Here is a 21,612-nt window from a genome sequence, read left to right on the forward strand (position 1 = left end):
TCAATATAAACTGATCCGCACTTGAAATTTCATGATGGAGCAGTCTTGCCAGCTTGTCTTTGTGATTCAGTGGCCTGGTTGAGTCTTGCAGAAAGGCTCCAGATTAGTGAAGCCAACTTCCTTATGAGCTTTGGGGGATAAGCCCCTTAAAGAGGTCAACTCCATCCTCACTCGAGTCACAAGAAGCTGGATACAACCAGGAGTGTGCCTGGTCACTGCAATGCTTTCAGCTAGCACTGCATCACCGTTCGTCTACACAAAGACAGCGATGAAGGTATCGGCTGCTTGCAGGTATTTTAAACAGAATAAGTCATATTCCATACTCCACAGAAGGGGCAGAACAATGATGTGAACCAATCACATGATAGATGGAAACTACTGACCGGTTGTGTAAGGATGTTGGGGCAATAGTTCAATCTATTTTTCCTCCTATGATGGGGTTTTAACCAATCACAAGACAGAATTTCCACCCACAGATTCATTCATTCATATAATATATCAGAATCTCTATCGTGCTCTGAGGAAGACCTACGGGTCTAAACACATAAGCCACTGTTGTGTTAACTGTAGTTTCAAATATGTTCAAATAAAGACTATTGCTTTTATTGAGAATTCCTTGGTGCTTTGGACTTAATTGAAATGGTATTGCTGTTTTTATTCCTCCTTCTATGGGATTTCTCATCTCTAATGAAAGTAATGCAAAAGTTCAAAATTCTTTTAGCCAAACATTCAGTTTAGATAGCTTACCAAAAGAGTTTCCGTAGAGTTTCCATTCATGGTCAACCTTGTCATCTTGCTTCAAAAGGATTCATTACTTAACTCTTGTTTATTTTCTTCAAAAAAAAAAAAAAAAAAAAAAAAACTTAATTTAAAAACATGATTATAAAAACAAATTATGTTTTTAAATTAATAAAGATTAATAAAGGTAAGTCATCAAAACTGAAAGTTTGGCTGAAACAATTTTTAACTTCTGCATTGCCGTAGAGACTCTACTTTCGTTACATACTTGTCAGCACCTCGTCAATATCAAGCAATGTAGTGCACAAATGACCTTAAAAGTCGCTTTACGTCTGCCATTCCCCTCCAATTTGTGACAGTATATGGACTTTGTATTGGAGAAAGTCTAGGTGAAAGATGGATAGACCCGGACTCTAAGAAACAAGCATCAACCAGTGTTTTCCACGTCTTAGAAATCATTTTAATTCAGTGGTAACCCCACTGTAACTAATACATAATTTTAAATGTATCACTATAAGCATTTGGGTGACACAGTATGTTCTCTTCATTGAAAATAAAAACGTGATATATTAAATCACGGTTGTAGCAGCAGTTTTTAAGTAGTCTGTAAATATTTAGTCTAATAATTAAAATCTACAATGCTTATGGGGCTGTCAGCGATTTTTTTCCCCCAAAGATACCGGCACAGATATTGTCTACAAACCAATGGAATACCTTGTGTTTGTATGTGTTATAGTATACTCTCACTATAACGAACCTGTTGGGGTCCAAGCCTTTTGTTACCTATATCAAGGTGTTTGTTATAGCGAAAGGACAATCAAAATAAACTGTTGGATTAAGTTAATGAGATAAGATTGTGAATAAGTAGAATTACATGTACCTGTTCGTCTCATGTATGCATTATTCTGCCTTTGATTTATCCTATTTATTAAATAATTAATGACCCAGTACAAAAAGCAAAAATCCCAAATTGAAGCTGAACTTTTATTCAGAATCAATCTGACATGAATCGTTTCAAAGTGCTCCAAACTTTAATCCAACATGCAAGAATCCCAAACTGAGTTTTTATTCCAAATCAACCCGACATGAAAAGCTAATCATATTTTTTTTTGTTGTTGTTTTTTCTTTGATCAGTTTTGCTTTGCAGCATGGTTGCTGAACAAGCCACAAAATAGAGTGCTCTTTGACAACCTATATTCACGACAGAGATATGCCTGCGTTACTCCTTTTTTCAAATGATCAATAGTTTCCAGCTTTTTTGTCACAAAATTATTTTCATTTTGGAGGCACAGTTACACAGGGTGCACTTTTTGTTTAGACAAAAAACTTCACTGCAGACAGTGAGTTTTTATTTTTTTTTTTTATTTATTTCTGGTCCATTTTGCATACTTTGTGATATATACACACAATCAGAATGAAAAAGGTAATGTATGTACACAAAAATGTGAATTGATAATAAATCGAACCAATGATTTTTTATTTATTTTTTTAATCAATTATTTCACATTTTTGTGTACCTACATTACCCTTTTCTTTGAAACCACGTACATTACCTTTACCCAACTCCAGAGTGGACTGTTACTCCGACACTATGAGCCAGCGATGCACAGTTATTGGAACCAGCGCATCGCAATTATCGCGCAGATATTGGTATATTCAGACGAATTAGGGCTTTCGTCCAATTCAAATTTGATTGCGCTATGTGCATATTGAATGTCCACCTACAATACATTTGCATCACATGTTTCTAATTACCGATGCATTACCATATGCTAATAGGACCGTATTAAAGGAACAGAACAGAATACGCTATAAACTACGATATGAACATGTTATAGGCACATTATATATATATAGACACACACACACACACACACACACACACACACACACACACACACACACACACACACACACACAACCAGTCAAAAGTTTGAGTACACCTGCTTGAAACCAGGTTTTTCATGATTATCTATGCTAACAACTGTATAAACGTCTCTATAAACACTTAATATTTCATGATACATGTACTTATATAAGCTGATAATCATAAGTGAATTACATTCAAAAATGTAATTTTTAAATGAAAATGTAAATCTTGTCAATTTCAATGAAATGGTCACCCAAAGCAAGGGGATTTCAGTCTGAAGCCCAAGTCAGTTAAAAGTCTGAAATGTGTATAACACTGTGTTAGAACACTGGGCTTAGTATGAAAGTGTCTTTGTTAGATGTTCTCTGAGTTAACTAGCATGTTACCTAATTCACCTTTTGTCACCAATTATTGTTAACAGGTTAGGGTCCATAATTACTATAAATATAGGTAGCATAAGCACAAGTTTGTCATTCCTGAATGTAAGGGAGAGGAAAATGGCAAAATATGCTCAGTTAAGCAAAGAAAAAAGACGTTCTGTAATTACTTTAAGAAATGAAGGTCAATCTTTAAGACAAATCTCAAGAACTTTGCAAGGTGTCTGTAACTGCTGTGGCCAAGACCATCAAACGATTTGGAGAAACTGGCACTCATGAGGAACGAACAAGGTCAGGCAGGCCAAGGGTGACCTCAGAATCAGAGAACAAGTTCATTCGAGTCACAAGTCTGAGAAACCGGCGATTAACTGCCACTGAAATACAAGCTCAGCTAAATGCTACTAGAAGTACAGATGTTTCAACATCAACTGTTCAAGGAGATTGCATGAAGCTGGCCTAACTGGAAGAATTGCTGCAAAGAAACTATTGTTAAGAGTGCAGAATAAGAGGAAGAGACTTGCCTGGGCCAGAAAACACAGAAACTGGACGTTTGAGGAGTGGAAGTCAGTCTTATGGACCGATGAGTCAAAATCTGAAATATCTGGGTCCAACCACCGTGTATCTGTAAGACACAGAGCAGGTGAGTGCAGGAGTTCTGCATGTGTGGTTCCCACCGTCAAGCATGGAGGAGGCAGTATCATGGTCTGGGGTTGCTTTGCTGGTGACAGAGTTGGTGATCTTTACCAAGTCCATGGCAAGGTCAACCAACATGGCTATCATAGCATACTCCAGAGGCATGCCATTCCATCAGGATTACGGCTAGTTGGGCAGTCCTTCATTCTTCAGCAAGATAATGACCCAAAACACACCTCAAAGTTGTATAAGAACTATCTGGCAAAGAAGGAAAGTGAAGGACAACTCAATCTAATGACCTGGCCTGTCCAGTCTCCAGCCTTCAATCCCATAGAACTTGTATGGGACGAACTGGACAGAAGAGTCAAAGCAACGCTACCCACAAGTGCCCTACATCTCTGGGGATTACTGCAGAAGTGCTGGGAAGACATGTCGGGCGATTTCCTGCTGAAACTTGTTAACCGAATGCCTCGTGTTTGTGAGGCTGGTATTAAGACAAAGGGTAGCTGTTTTGAGGAATCCAAAATTTAGAGACAATTTTCAATTTTCTTGAACATTGCTTTGATACGCCTTATGTTTTGTTTTGTATTTTGTAACTTGTGTTTTCATTTTCAAGTATTTACAGAAATGTATAAGAAGTAAAACATTGTCAATTATGAAAAAAAAACTAGTTTCCAGCAAGTGTACTCAAACTTTTGACTGGTACTTGTGTGTATGTGTGTGTATTATATATATATATATATATATATATATATATATATATATATATATATATATATATATATATAGACAAACACACACACACACACCACACACACACCCACACACACACAGCTCTGGAAAAAATTAAGAGACCACTGCAAAATTATCAGTTTCTCTGGTTTTACTATTTATAGGTATGTGTTTGGGTAAAATGAACATTTTTGTTTTATTCTATAAACTACTGACAACATTTCTCCCAAATTCCAAATAAAAATATTGTCATTTAGAGCATTTATTTGCAGAAAATGACAACTGGTCAAAATAACAAAAAAGATGCAGTGTTGTCAGACCTCGAATAATGCAAAGAAAATAAGTTCATATTCATTTTTAAACAACACAATACTAATGTTTTAACTTAGGAAGAGTTCAGAAATCAATATTTGGTGGAATAACCCTGATTTTCAAGCACAGCTTTCATGCGTCTTGGCATGCTCTCCACCAGTCTTTCACATTGATGTTGGGTGACTTTATGCCACTCCTGGCACAAAAATTCAAGCAGCTCGGCTTTGTTTGATGGCTTGTGACCATCCATCTTCCTCTTGATCACATTCCAGAGGTTTTCAATGGGGTTCAGGTCTGGAGATTGGGCTGGCCATGACAGGGTCTTGATCTGGTGGTCCTCCATCCACACCTTGATTGACCTGGCATGGAGTCCTGCTGGAAAAACCAATCCTCAGAGTTAGGGAACATTGTCAGAGCAGAAGGAAGCAAGTTTTCTTCCAGGACAACCTTGTACTTGGCTTGATTCATGCGTCCTTCACAAAGACAAATCTGCCCGATTCCAGCCTTGCTGAAGCACCCCCAGATCATCACCGATCCTCCACCACATTTCACAGTGGGTGCGAGACACTGTGGCTTGTAGGCCTCTCCAGGTCTCCGTCTAACCATTAGACGACCAGGTGTTGGGCAAAGCTGAAAATTGGACTCATCAGAGAAGATGACCTTACTCCAGTCCTCTACGGTCCAATCCTTATGGTCTTTTGCAAACCTCAGCCTGGCTCTTCTTTGCTTCTCATTGATGAAGGGCTTTTTTCTAGCTTTGCACGACTTCAGCCCTGCCCCTAGGAGCCTGTTTCGAACCGTCCTCGCCGTGCACTTCACCCCAGCTGCCGTTTGCCATTCTTTTTGTAGGTCACTTGATGTCATCCTACGGTTGCTGAGTGACATTCGAATGAGTTAGCGGTCATCCCAGTCAGTGGAGAGTCGTTTTCGCCCTCTGCCGGTCTGTAGCTTTGTTGTCCCCAATGTGTGCTGCTTGAACTTGTTCTTATGAGACCGCCGTCTTTGAAATTTTAAGGATGGAAGCAGCCCGATGCTCACTGTATCCCTCTGCCAGTAAAGCCAGAATTGAACCCTTCTTTTCCTCACTCAAAACTTTCCTTTTCAACTCGTTGGGCATGGTCAATAGTTATTTTTTGATTCCAATTACTTTTGAGGTACTACTAGCACTGTTTTGCCATCCAGCTGGTCCTATTGCAAGAGGACAGTGATGACCACAGGAGTGGTTTTTATACTTTTCCTCATTAAATAAGATTTGGTTCAGGTGATCCCCTAATCAGTACCTCATTCAGTAGAATGAGGTGTGCCTGTGTTGGAATTCAACAGACACTGGAATGGAATGGCTGCCATACATGTAGAGATGCTGATTTAAGAAAAATTTGCAGTAGTCTCTTAATTATTTCCAGAGCTGTGTGTGTGTGTGTGTGTGTGTGTGTGTGTGTGTGTGTGTGTGTGTGTGTATATATATATATATATATATATATATATATATATATATATATATATATACATACATACATATACACACACACACACACACACACACACACACACTAAGTATACAAAACATTAGGAACACCTGCTCTTTCCATGAAATAGACTGACCAGGTGAATCCAGGTGAAAGCTATGATCCCTTATTGATGTAACCTGTTAAATCCACTTCAAAGGAGGTTAAAGAAGGATTTTTAAGCCTTGACACAATTGAGACATGGATTGTGTATGTGTGCCATTCAGAAGGTAAATGGGCAAGACAAAAGATTTAAGTGCCTTTGAACGGGGTATGGTAGTAGCTGCCAGGCAGGTCGGTTTGAGTGTGTCAAGAACTGCAGCACTGCTGGGTTTTTCACACTCAACAGTTTCCTGTGTGTATCAAGGATGGTCCACCACCCAAAGGACATCCAGCCAATGGCAGGCCAGTGGTCGAAAATGGCTCATTGATGAAAGAGGCCAAAGGAGGTTGATACGAATTGTGCAGAGCAACAGACCAGCTACAATTAGTCAACTGACAGTCCAGTACAACATTGGTGCCGAAAGACCCATATAAGAATGCACAACTTGTCGTACCTTGACACGAATGGGATGTGGCAGCCGACAACCTAACAGAGTTCCACTTCTTTCATCAAAACACAAGAAACTGCGGTTGCAGTGGGCTAAGGAACAAAAACACTGGACACTGGAGGATTGGAAAAACATTGCCTGGTCTGATCAATCCTGGTTCAGGCTGTTTCACGCTGATGGGTTGAGTAGGGTATGGAGAAAACCACATGAGTATATGCATCCATCATGCCGCGTGTCAACATTGCAGGCTGGTGGTGGTGGTGTGATGGTGTGGGGTGTGTTTTCATGGCACACATTGGGCCCCTTGATAAAAGCGGAGCAACGTTTGAATGCCTCAGGATATCTGAACATCACTGCCAATCAGGTAAATCCATTCATGGCATCTGCTAATGGATTTTTTCAGCAGGATAATGCCCCATGCCACAAGGCTAGGATTGTCCAGGAATGGTTCCACGAACATGACAGTGAATTCAGATTACTGCAGTGGCCTGTCCAGTCACCAGATCTCAATCCAACTGAGCATCTGTAGGATGAGATGGAACCAGCTAGTCTGAGTAGAGATCCACTACCAGCCAACTTGACACAACTGTGGGAAGCATTGGAGTCAACATGGGCCAGCATCCCTGTGGAACGCTTTCGACACCTTGAAGAGTCCATGCCCCGATGAATTGAGGCTGTTCTGAGGGTAAAAGGGGGTGCAACTCAACATTAGGAAGATGTTCCTAATGTTTTGTACACTCAGTGTTTGTGTGTGTGTGTGTGTATATCCTGGTATTGACTGTTGATCTATCAAAAAAAAGGAAGATATTGCATAGTCGGCAACCAGTTTGGGGTCATAGAAGTACCAACATATTTGTGCACAGTTTTTGCAAAGGCTTTGTTGGGCACACAAGCCGTTGCCTTATATATTATAGATTATATAACAACGACTCGTCTGTCTAGAAAAAAACTGGTTTTCTGAATGGTGTCTGAAGGTGTCTAGAAGGGCTAGTATTCCGATAGTATCCTAATACTAAGTGGGTATTTGGTATCATGTTTTCGGAATACTGGTATCCAGAATATGGACGGATTCATTCGGAATACCCCGTTTACATGGCACGGAATAGCTATTCAAATTTCCCACTATTCTGAATACAACTGGAATCCTAACTGCATGTAAACGCAGTGACTGATGATTAAAATGGAGCAGTGTAGCCTACTTACCAAGGAGGAATGCATTCGGCATGTGTCCAGACTCAAATCCACTGTAGAGTTTGGACTGATGCTAGATGAACGCACATGACGACGCCCCCCCCCCCCCCCCCCCCCCCCCCCCCCCCCCCACTTTTGTGATGCCCCCCCCCCCATTTCGAATATGGCAACTTGGCAAGGACATTTCGAATATGGCAACTTAGCACAACAGCCATTTGCAACGCGCATACCCCTCTGCGAGGTGCGCAAACCTTTCAAATATCGGGCCCACAGTGCATTTACATGAATATAAGAATTCCGACATTTTTCGGAAAACTAATTCCGATATCAAAAGTCATGTAAACACAGTTTTCGGAAAATGTATTGGAATATTCCAAAAGTCAGTTTTCAGAAAACAGCACCTCGAAATTTCCGATTAAATGCCAAAAACTAACAAAATGTTTATCATGTGAACACGCTTTTCAGAAAACTTATTGAAATAGCATACTGCACACGTGCACACTTTGACCCTTTTCTCCTGCATGTGGTTTTCGAAAACAGAGAAAATAATAATAATCTGTAGTCAGTCTGCATGCATCCATTTGTCTAGTTAGGGATAAAGTACATTTGTCATAGTCTGTATGTATTTGTTAATAGCCCATAGTGAAGCAGTAAATGTTTTCCAGTTTTAAAATGATGTGACAATTTGAAATAATGTCTGCAAAAGAAATTGGTAATATAGACCAGGGTGAGCTGCTGGAAAGGCTGCTTGCACATTGTGGGGAATCTGAATAGAGGTATAGTACAGCAATTTTTTAATTGAAGACCTGACACTTTGAAAAAGCACTTGAGTTATTGGATTGGTCTCCGTTCTGTTGCAGAAATTTCAGGTATGTTCAAATCATATAGGCTTCAACAGTACTTTGCATGCGAAAATATCCTGTGCTTTCCGAAATCTTCAATACACGTATACAGTTGAATTCTAATTAGATTTTCTATTGTTAATCATGTAAACGACAGAAAAGTGGCGTTTTAAGAACATCAGTTTTCTGATGTCATGCAAATGTAGTGAATGTTTTCCGTTTTATTGAAATGTCCTGCGTAGTTTATCTCTTGATTGGTTGTTGCTCTGACTGGTTATGGATTTAAACAGCTTTTTATTTTTATTTTGCTTTGACCCCCACCTGATACAAATCAACACAAATAAGTAAAAAAAAAAAAACCAATGATTTCATATATTTAATTACTAAACTGATGTAACCAATTTAACAGGAATACTAGTTTTTAAAGCATTACTTGTAATGTTACACAGTAATCCACAGCTCCACATGTACTACTGTGTTTTTCTTTTACCCTTTCATAACGCTGATGAATCGATGCATCTGCTTTTTTGGAGAACGATATATCGATAGTGAAAAATTAGGCATTGCCCCAGCCTTAAATATGTGTAATGTATTTAATGCTGTGTCTTCCTTAGGAGGGAGCAGTAGTACTGTTATTAGGTGGTCAGTCGTCATATGTACAGCCTGAGTCATTTGCAATCTGAGTGAAGTATCCATTACGAAAACAAATATGTGTAATACCTGCCAACACTAGCAAGTTGCTGTTTCCTGCGTTCTAAATACCTGTGTTCTTGATAGAACAACGTGATTGTGGGTGAGGTTAAACTCAGATCATCACCCCATTACACAACATAACATTAAGTCAAAATAGCCAATATATGCTACTGTGCTGCACTGAAAAAATACATAATAAGAGACAAATGCTACAAATCAAGGATTACTGTATATTCCGGGAGATCTTCCATTCTGAGTGCTGGCTATCGCTCCACAAAAAAAAAAAAAGGCGCCTTAAACCGCAATGTTCACAGCGTTGCAGACCTAAATATGCAGTGCCCTGGGCCAGCCCAGTAGTGTGAACGGGTCTAACTCCTTTCATGTCTTCAGTGTATATAAATTGCTAATTTACATAGACATTTCAATGACCGTTGCGGTTTTGTGATTAGGTGTTACTCCACCCAAAACACTTTCCCTTCACTGACATCGCTTATTTGTGCTGTTGTATCACCAAGGCTGTATCTAGTCTAATCTATGTGTTAGTGTGTGACCAAGTATAGGAAAAATATTTATTTTTGCCAAATTACCTTTTGTGTTTTTTCATTATGAAAGTTTGTTGTTTTTAAATTGTATTTTTTTTATACAATTTTATTTCTATAATGTAAAAGTGACCTATATTTTATTCTTATAACAATTAGTGTGTGACTCACTCAGAAAACATTGATTTGTGTTAGTCTGAATTCAAATTTCAACATAATAGGCTCTCTGTGTTTCTTTTTTATTGTTTTATAAATGAGTATGAAATTGCCTTGGTGCTCTTGGGTTGGATTTATGTTTTGCCTTTTTGCACCCTTGAACTTTCTTGATGACCCTGCATCTTCACGCCCAATGAAGGCAACATTTCCTTGCCCTTCATGATCTTAACTTTATGCCGTGTGTGTGTGTGTGTGTGCGTGTGTGTGTGTGTGTGTGTATATATATATAGGTGTGTGGTTGGTTGTTTTCAGAATAACAAGCAGCATTTCGGAATCCACTGTTTCATTTGTTAACATTTTTGTTTTGCCTTGGCCTATAACAGCTTTTGCATTTAAACGTCCTGCTACACCAAAGTAGTAACAAGAGGACAACAGAAACAGTAGTAGCCAAAACCAGCTATACAAATGTCACTTCCAGCAGCTTAAATTATTTTTGGGAATTCTAAACAAAACTGAGTCAACAAAGTTTAGGTTGAACTGTGAAAATTCATGGAAAGATGTGGTAAACTGACACCAAGAAAATCATTTTTTATAAAACCAAAACATAATTGCGAGACCCTTCAATTAAAATTAAATACACCAGTACTGACTAAATTGCCCATGTAAGACATTTACTATTTAGGAAGCCTGAAGGGCATTACTGTCAACACTAATCACAAAAAGTGTGCTTGTGAAAGCATGTTATATCTCATTTCATTGACAGATTAAAGAGAAAGTTTGGGAACTTTTAGAAGAGATACTTGACACAGTTTAACAAAAACGATTTACTAGCATGCAAGTCATCTTTGTAACGTAGCTCACAAGCCTACGCAGAGATAAGAAGATGAAGATTTAGCTTGAACAGAACAAAGGAATAATATTTCCCTGTAACATTTCAAGTCCACTATACTATGCAATTGACCTTCGCGAGCATGAAGTGGAGCCCTACTTCTTTGCCTCTCGTGCTTTGTTTTAGTTTATTCTCAATGGCAGTACCACTTCTCCCACCGGAAGTCTGTTTCCAGTGCACAGGGTGTAAAAATAAAGATAGCCCACTCTCTATACAATAACAGTCTCCCTGTTTACAAGAGTACAGATTTCAATTCTAAACTTTTTATAGGGATACTTTAACATATGTACATTATAAGTTTTCTTTTTTGGTTTATATATTTCCATTCCCCCCAGGTAACACTTTACTGCATTATAGGAACTATATGCATATTGTATTATATACATTGTGAATATATTGCTAAATTAACACTTCAGTCATGCAGCATATTTTCTTTTCATACTAATGGAATGCAAAAAAAACTTGTCAGTCACAGAAATGGATCACACAGGAAAATTATTGTACTGACAATACAGAACCAATACCATCATAGCTCTCCACTGATTTTACATTCTGGCACAGAGTATCATCTAGATTGAGTGATACTTCTACGGCCTAGCTTTTACTCTTTCTTATTTATTTTTTGACAAAACACTCACATTAACATTCAGCCTTCCTAAATAATCTACTGATGTCCCATAATGGTCATTCAAAGTGCCCTCACTGGTGACAGGCTGTTATCAGATCTCAAATGTATTCCCACATACTGGAAGCGCTGTTCAGATTACAACAAATCGACATTAGGGCAATTTTTATCTGAAAGGAAACACACACCATTCTAAAATGAAGAATTAACAACCAATATAAAAGTCCTAGTTGTTTATATCTGGTTTGGTAACTTGATTCAATTGGTTGGGTTGTTCCGAGCTGGAAAAACAAATGTGCTCATTTAGCACAAAATGTTGAAAAGAAACTAATAAATAATAGTATCAGACATACATGTACAGTGCCTACAGTAATAATACCAACTTGATAAAATCGAACACGCACATGAAACAAATCTTTAACACGCGAGTGACAGAAATGCACAGATGAGACACAACATGATGCCTAAATAACAACCCCGCAGTACTACATTACTATGAAACGCTTCCTAGTGTGTATTTTGAAGTCGGTTCACCATCAATGAATGAACCTGCTGCACAATGATACTTTGGATACAACAGCGTTGATGCATAATAAAACACTACCGAGTCTTGAGTCTTAACTCTTACTGTATCAACCTGGACTCCACAACTAAACGTACTTCCAGGTTATGCTTTTGGAAATGAGGGTTGGGAGTTTCCACATTTATTTTTCTCTGACCTCGTTAAAATGTGATACAGTGGTATTATGGTAAAACGCATATATATATATATATATATATATATATATATATATATATATATATATATATATATATATATATATGTTGTGTGTGTGTGTGTGTGTGTGTGTGTGTGTGTGTGTGTGTGTGTGTGTGTGTGTTCTGTAAAGAAACACAAACCTTAGTTTAATTGCTGCATTGCTCCTAATGAATGCATTGTGACAGGACTGCAAAAACAATACACATAATTTGTACCACATTGACACACTGCCTCTCGGTCTGGACAAAGTCAAGTTGTCGTAGAACTAGGAGTTTGACAATGTTGCATTACTGCCATTGTAATTAACCAACCCGCGCGGGTCACACAAATAGTATTCATTTTATTGACAATTTCTAGACTTACCTTCTATGGATATTACGTGCTCCCGGATCTGGTTCTGCAGAGCCATGTCATCGATCCGCTCCACCAGGTCGTAAATGGCGTATATGTTCGGGTGGACCGATTCAAATCGATGAATCTCGCCCCGAATTGCAGCCGCATTGGACAACACGAATTGCGAGCCGGGTGGACCTGACTGAGGTGCCTGGCCCGATATAGTCCCAGATCCGAACTGTGCCGCCGCGGAGCCTGAAATCGGTCCCGATCCGAATTGAGACGGGATGGAAGGAGGCACTGGGACCGGAACGGGAACCGGGACCGTACCGTGGGTGAGGTCCGCCGGCTGAGATTGCTGAGAGAGACCAGACACCGCAACTGGAACCGGGACGGCTGACTGGAAATTCATCGTGGTGGGAAGGAAAAAAATGTTTAAAAAATGAAGAAAATCTAAATGTATAGACTTTAATAAATAACTGTCGAGGCAAATGTAAAGCGCCTCTGATTGAGCAACAGAGCCAAGAGAGAGGAGGGTGAGATTTATTGCTATGTTAAATCACCTAAAACAAAAAGCGGTTCTTGCTCATAATTCAAACTTGGTAACGGTACATTTTTCTTTCTTATTTTTTCACTCGGTCCTGTACTTTTTATATTTACTGTATTTTTTTCTCTTCCAAATATACACTTCTTCTAAAAGGTACTGTTATTCTGTTTCTTGTTTTATATATATATATATATATATATATATATATATATATATATATATATATATCGTCCGCCGCCTTGGTTTCTCCCCGCTGTCAGCCGTAGACAATGAAAAGCAAAGCACTCAGTAGGTCTGACTGGCTTTGCTGTTGCTGTTGCGCTAAAATAAACTAGCCACCGAATCCGCCTTGAGTCTTAGTAGTCCCTGCCCACCCCCTCCTTCGCACGCCGTGAGGTCAGCACGCACGTAATACAGCTTGAGGTGCTTGTTCATGAAGCTAACATGATAGCTGAGCTCAGCAACAGACAGGCAGCACTAGAATACGCGTTGAATTTTAACACATGTATTATATCAAAAGATAATTTGGAAGTACAGTATATCAAATAAAAAAGAAATATAAAATGTAATTAAAAAGACAAGTGATGACACAGTAATGATGCTGATAATAAATTAATTCGAAGGTGGTAGGTCCCATGCAGTTACGCATATGGAATTTTTTATGTACCCTCAAAAGATCATTCTAGCAACACGCACACATACTGTCAAAAATCAGTAGGAGGTAAGGGGGTGTATGCCACGCTTAGAGAGAGATGGAGTGCTCAATAAAATGTGACAAGATAATACCCACAATCCTCGGAAGGGACTGATTTTATAAAAATCTTCTAACCGGTTTTGCTAATGTATTTAACCAAAAGCATTACAGCTGAGCTTGTTGCAATCCTGGACTTTGTGTAAAGATCTAGATAACATGCCCCAATTATCTTTGTTTCACAAGCTGCTGTCTAGAATATGAATGCACCATATAGTCAGACACCCACTTACTGCTTCAAATGCTGATAAGTCTTTGGCAACAGCTCTTGGAGATAAACATGACACACCATGTGACACATTGATCTCATGTGCCTAGCACAGCCTCATGTTGATGCAACTTTATTTTCTAATATTCATCTGGCCTTACAATAACAATGTAGCATTGCACCGAGGACTAAACTATGTGCTTCAACCTATTGAATTTCTCTGGGTGAAATAGTCTATTCTCAATGATTAAGCATGATACCATGGTTTGGTCTTGCACTAGTGCACTTAATGTATACATTGCTATATAGCATCACAGTGTAATCAGGCAGCATATTGTAATACAATTATCTATCCTGATTTCATAAAGTCCTGAGAGGTAGCCAAATGTGCAGGCGTATGTGTGGAACAGGCTATATTGAAACATGCAGCTACTGAAATAACATCACAGCAGTCGCAATCCACGACAACACTACACTGATGAACTGATTTCAGAACATACTACAGGAAGTTTACCATATATAGAGATGACAGGAACAGAGTATTGGTGCTTTTCAAAAAAGCTATATTAGTCCTTTCTAGAAGGCATCTCCGGTACACTGCCAGACTTTATGCATCTAGCACTACTGCTGGCTTTGAAAAACAGTTAAAACCCTCTGACTAGCATATTTCTTACATAAAACTATGATCAAATGAATGGGTTGGACAAAAAAATGGAATTATCTAGGGATAGCCAGGATTGCACTGTAGAACTAGCATCAAGCTTGGAAGGAGTTTTGGGTGAAAATCTGTTGTTTTTAAGAATTTATTCAGAGTTATCAAACATGTTGTGTTATCTTAGAATTGAAGGCCACTGCCAACCAAGTCCTACTAAAGCCCCCTACAAAAGTGTGTAATATCTGGCATCACCATGATGACATGCAACGGGGACATGCAGCTTTTATATACACTATTAGTAAATGCTTGACATGGATGGCATTTCCATAACCAGCAAAAACAAACAAACAAAAAAAAGCAGAACAACTAGACAATTAGGGTTAAGTAGAAGCTTTTAAGTTACTTTATTATGTTTTAAAGTTTTATAAAATGACCAAATAGTGCAAACCTTACATTTGCCTTGCGGAAAGAAAAAAAAAAAAAGATAATGATTTTAAGATATTTCCATTCCCAATTTAGTATAGAAATGCTTTTAGTATACAAATCATAGATTCTAGTTTGTGACTACAGTATATATAAAATATTGGAGCATAGTTACTGTATAAAATTAACATTTGTGTCTTAGACTGTGAAATCTTTGAAAAAAATATGTTTTCCTCCAAGGCAGCAGTCTCTGAAAGTGCATCTAATGTATTGAGGAGTGCTGTAAAACGAAGTACAATCAGGAATCTACCAGAAACAGGATATATGCAATCCAAGGACAATCATTTATAGAGATAAAACAACAACAATACCAATGTGGGAAGACATTCAACAGAGAAACTGGGTTGAACTATTCCATTTTAAAAGCTTCTGAAAATAAGCTGGGTGCCTGAAATTGTAAACAAAGACAAATACTGATGAAGGCACTAGATGAAATGGTTGCCTATTTGATTCAGAGGACATTTAATTAAAACTTTCTGATTTTATGACTTTTGTAACAATGCTGTGGCATTGACACTGCTGAGAACCCTTGCACATTGCTGTGTACTGTACTAAGGGGCAATGGTAGCTAGGGGCAGAAAGACTACTAATTTGACAGAGTCAAATGGCACCACAACCTTAAAATGTTGACATACTGTCAGTATCGCAATGGCATGTACACAATCAGGAACAGTGTGCGTTATTTGTTCTGAAAGCATGCCATGAGCATTACTGGTAATACTGTTGTTAATGATTCTGCTTAGATTTATTTAGGTAACATGCTTCTTCTTATCAGTCAAGAAGGGTCTTGAATGAAGAGCACACAAGGAACTAGGATCAGCAAGCAAGGTGGTCACCTTTGATCATTAATGTTGTCCATTAAAAAAAAAAAAAAAGATTTGTTTGTGGGCACAAAAACAACATATGTAAGTGAATAAAGGGATAGATCCTTGCAGGTTTACAAACACATTCCACAAATTGACCTAGAGAATTACAGAATGCATTTGTGAAGCCAGTCTCTCAAGGCTTTTGGTATTGTCATCCAAAAACCAAAAAGTTAAATTGGCCATAATATGCCAGCCTTTTTATGACATGTTACACCTTACCCAAGGATAGGGTGACCACCTTTTCAAAATGCATAAACAGAACACTGGCCATTTCTTATGTTGGGGTATGTTTACATATGTTTTATTTTATTTATTTTTTTTTTTTACTGTAACCTCCGTAGAGCGAAAGAGTGCGGGGGTGGGGGTGGGGGGGTAGTAGGTAGTGTACTGAATCAAGATACATATATTTTTTATTGTTTTAACCTGCGAGCGAGCGAGTGTAAGGCACTGCAAAATAATATGGCAGGGGCAGTGCTACAATGTGCTATAAACAGATATGCTATTGTTTGACTGTGGTGCTAAACTGTAAGATTGCACTGTGTCTATGAATTCGGAACAAATGCTATCTCGGAGGCATTGAGGCCGGGACCGGGACTTGGTCTTTACATTTTGGGACCATCCCACCCAATTAGGGACGGGTGGTCACCCTAACCAAGGAGTGTCCATACTGATAAAGTCTATATCTCAAACTATCTTTGAGAAATGAGCTGTTGACTGTTTAATTACCTGAGGAGCTAAAAGCCTACAAGTGCATTCAATTTCCATTTCCATCTTGTATCATATTGCATCAGTGTGCGATTATGAAAACCAAACTGCCTGCCACTCACAGACAATGTACAGAATACAAAGATGCTTGCTGAATGTGAATGGTGTGCTACAGATTCTTCCACAGAATGTTATAAAAACAATTAAAACTAGAACCCAGGCAGTTTTACAGCTCCCAAGCCCCAGTATCAGTACCCGTCTAAGCATGTTTAGTTCTCAATGTGCCAAGTTTAAAATCAGCAATTTCAACTGTTCCACAGAAGAACATTTTGAAAGATTTTTTTTTTCAAAAATGCGTCAGGCAGCCATCTTGTTTAACGCGAGTTTCTTAAAAGTCAGTTGTATTGTTACAGTGTCAAGGATGATGCTTGTGAAGTTTCTAGTTAGTCAAGTAAACCGTTTGTCAACTGAGGCAGTTTTAAATTTCAGACGAAAACATACACCTGGCGGCCATCTTGTTTTATAAAACATAACCATTTTGACATATTTGTATTGATCCCAGAATCTCATCAAGCAGCTTCTTGAAGGATCCCAGGGTGTCAAATTCTGGTACATTTTACCTGTCTCAGGTACCATTCTTACCTTTAAGAGAAGCAGAACTATGCTTACTGTATGCATTCGGCTTCAATTTGTTTTTAATTGAAAGCACTTTGGAGATTATACACATAGCACAACATAATTGTATAATTGGAGAAGACTACATTTTTGATAAAAACAAACAAACAAAAAAAACTTTTTTGGCTTAGAAGTATGGAATATGGTGTGTAGATAAGTGGAAAAAAATCCTAATTTAAATGCATGAAGCTCTGAGGCACTGACACAACAAAATGTGAAAAAAAGTTCAAGGGGGACTGTGTGTGTGTGTGTGTGTGTGTGTGTGTGTGTGTGTATATATATATATATATATATATATATATATATATATATATATAGAGAGAGAGAGAGAGAGAGAGAGAGAGAGAGAGAGAGAGAGAGAGAGAGAGAGAGAGAGAGAAAGAGATATCCTGGCCTGTGATTGCTTAAAACCTCATCATAGGAGGGAGGAATAGATAGAACTATTGCCTTAACATCCTTACATCACCAGTCAATAGTCTCCGTCTGTCATGTGATTGGTTCACATCACTGTCAGTCCCGCCCCTCTTCAAAGAAACAAGACAAGAGAAAATAACTGAAAACAGATTTTGTGAATTATCAGAAATTAATTACAAAACATACTACAAAAGAATGATGCTCCAAACACTAAAATGGTGATTAAAACGTCACTGTCACTGTTTTCTGACTTTCTGAAATTCAAACAAATTCAACTCAACAAAAACAAATATGACGGCCTGGATATAAACTGGATTATGCAGCAGTCAGCAAACCAGACGGAGACAGAGAAAAACTCTGCTAACTATGCAGTATGAACTTCTAAAAACATTTCTGTTATGTATTTACGGATGCTGTGTCAGCTATATTTAAACAAAATATATAAAGTCGTATTTACTATCCAAACTTGCCACACTTATTCTCTTGTCTGATTCATATATTAAATATGTACTGCAGACTCAGCCATAGTGAAAAATTATATGCCCCTTGGGTAAACTATTGTTACCTCCTACAGCTTCGAGTACTATAGACCCCTGTCAGTAACATAAGAAAGTTTACAAACGAGAGGAGGCCATTCGGCCCATCTTGCTCGTTTGGTTGTTAGTAGCTTATTGATCCCAAAATCTCATCAAGCAGCTTCTTGAAGGATCCCAGGGTGTCAGCTTCAACAACATTACTGGGGAGTTGATTCCAGACTCTCACAATTCTCTTCCCTCTCAGTAATTTTCCACTATAGCCCTCCTCTCTGGTCCATATATATATATATATATATATATATATATATATATATATATATATATATATATATATACACACACACACACACACACACACACACACACACACACACACACACACACACACTGGTTTTGTTATATTGTAATGAATAACATGTTTTAAAAGGTACAAAAATTTCCTTTTTATTAAAATGTACAATGTTTACCTCTTTATGTATACCTTAAATGATGGATTTATTTGCCCTACGGGAAACTTTTAGACGGGGTTCCAGATAGATAATTTTGGTCAGTATATATATATATATATATATATATATATATATATATATATATATATATATATATAGATCATCTACGAGTGTTTGACAACAATAAAACCTCAAAGTTCAGAACATTTTATAAAATGTTCCCTAGATGGAGGTTTTGTAATCAATATTTTTTGAAACTCACACAGACTCAAAAATTAATTTAAGAACTAGTCTCTTATGCTGTTAGAATGATTAAAATGTGATATTTTCTGTTGCAGAGTTGTCAGCAAGTGATTTATAAAAAGTTCATTCAAATGAGTTATAAAAAAAAAATGTTTTAAATAAATGAAAATGAAAGCAAGTTGAATGGAAACTTACATTTTTAAACTTGAATGAATGTGGCAGTAAGTGAAACTTCAACAAAAATCTGAGACATTACAATAATGGAGAAACAAAAACAAACAAGGACACAGAGCATTGAAATACAGGTTCTCGGCTTCATACACTCTCATTATACACCGCATTTGGGAAACTGAGCTTATAGCTGGAAATGTTAAACATATACCTCTAAAACTGCATGTGTGGAACTGTGTGTATTAAAATGTAGTAGAAACAATAGACACCTTATAATACAGCCCCATAAGAAAGTTTATTGTTGTTATTATTTTATTTGTCTGGAAAGTACCAGTCAGTGCTATAAAGTGATAGCAAACACCAGAAGCAATTGCGCTGTGTAGCGTTTCATCTCAAATAAAATAACTATCTTTTATGTGTTTTCAGTAATATTCAATAAATGTGTTGCACCAAGATGGACGTAGCTTTATCATTCTAAAAAACAAATGCAGATGACTGACAGAGGGGAAAGTTTGTCCATATGTATAAAAGAGAAGCAGATGGACAGCTCCTCAATTCAGCGCAGGATTAAAAAACACCAGATCCTTGTTGACGTGTTCTTATCCTCGTGGCAAACTTAGACTCAGTCTGCTCAGGCCTTCCTTGTTCAGTCTAGTCTCCGTAGGCTCTCCTTTTTGCTATTGCAGGTTCTGGGGAATCCAACTACTACTCTGGAACACAGGACTGAGGACAAGATACGTGCAAATCAGGCTTAACTTTATAACACATTGATTTCCACTTTGTACTTAACACTATGGCAGTGCTGTCTTCAGCTTGAGCTGAGGCGAGAGAGAGAGTTACGTGATGAACGTTCCTTTTTATACCCTCCCAGAAGACCACATGCACATGCATGTCCCATAGTGACACTGCTCATCAGTATTGCATATCGCATGATATGACATCCCCCTTTTCCAAATATTTTTTTTAAGGACTTTTTGTAACGATTCGGCAGTACCACCTGTCTACCAGACCTGGTAACCCGAACTTCAGCTCCAGGCTGTGCAGGAACAGCAAAATCATTTTGTGAAACATCAATAGAAACACCATCATTTTCATTGGACACAGGAACATTGTCAGGAATCGAATCCACAGATCAAGCATTAGAGAGAGCCACCTGCCGTTTACTGTGGTCAGCTCTGAGATGCCTCCTGTTACATCAATACACCCTGCCAAACATTTACCACATCATAGGGCCTGGGTTCCTTGCAACCTATTTGAACCATAGCCAGGAACCAGTCCTGTGTAGTTTCAAGGTGTACAGGGTTGCGTGGTCTTCTGTGCCACACATGGCCTCAGTTTGTGTGACATCACAGGTATGACCCCTCGTAAGACTCTGCTCATAAGTAGATGCCTGAAATGGCGGTGCTGCTAAGGGTGAAAACATCCAAATGTGGATCAGTGCCTGACTACATAGCCTTTTTCAACACATGTTTGACAGTTTGGATGGTAGGTTCAGCCATACCATTGCTTTGAGCGTAATTCGGACTGGAATGAATAAAAGTGAATCCCCATTCAGTAGCCATCAAGTGTACTGCGTTACTCGCAAAAGGCATTTTGTCTGCCACTACTACCTTAGGGATGCTGTATCTCAAAAATATAGCTTTCAGTTTGCCTACCACTGTCACCCTTGTTTTGTCCGGCAGCTGCTGGATCTCAGGGAATTTGGAATAGTATTCAACCACTATCAGGTAGCTGTGTGTGTCAAGATCAAATATGTCCACACCAACCTTTAACCATGGGATGTCAGGAATGTCATGACCAATGAGGAACGCCTGGCATGGGTCACACTGTTTAACACATAATTCTATGTCAAAATCCATGTTGGGCCAAAACATGTACTCTCGTGCGTATGCCATCGTTCTATTGATACCTTGATGTGCAACATGCAGTCTCTCCAACATCAGTGTTCTAAGGTTAGTAGGAATTACTACTCTGTCTCCAAAGAGTATTAATCTGTCATGGACTCGCAATAATTGCCAAAAAGGCTTGGCAATAGAATGGGTTTGAGGCAACCTGTTTGGTCAGGCACTGTTCAGGAGTTTGTTTATTTCAGTAAGCTGAGGATCGTTTGCTGTTTCCTCTCGTATTTTATCTAACATTTTATCTTGCAATGAAACAGTTTTA

At 38.3% G+C, this 21,612-nt stretch overlaps 1 protein-coding gene across 1 annotated transcript in view; it reads right to left on the reverse strand.

Moving 5' to 3' along the window:
- The window catches only part of LOC121314324 (arf-GAP with GTPase, ANK repeat and PH domain-containing protein 3-like), a 220,710-nt gene extending 207,085 nt beyond the window's left edge, over positions 1–13,625 (reverse strand). Inside the window, exon 1 of the mRNA XM_041247452.1 lies at positions 12,777–13,625. Within this exon, the coding sequence (XP_041103386.1) occupies positions 12,777–13,158 (382 nt within the window). The 5' untranslated portion in view covers positions 13,159–13,625. The remainder of the gene's footprint in view (positions 1–12,776) is intronic.
- Positions 13,626–21,612: the final 7,987 nt, after the last annotated feature.

Source organism: Polyodon spathula, chromosome 4 (assembly GCF_017654505.1).
Source record: "Polyodon spathula isolate WHYD16114869_AA chromosome 4, ASM1765450v1, whole genome shotgun sequence".
Taxonomy (NCBI): domain Eukaryota; kingdom Metazoa; phylum Chordata; class Actinopteri; order Acipenseriformes; family Polyodontidae; genus Polyodon; species Polyodon spathula.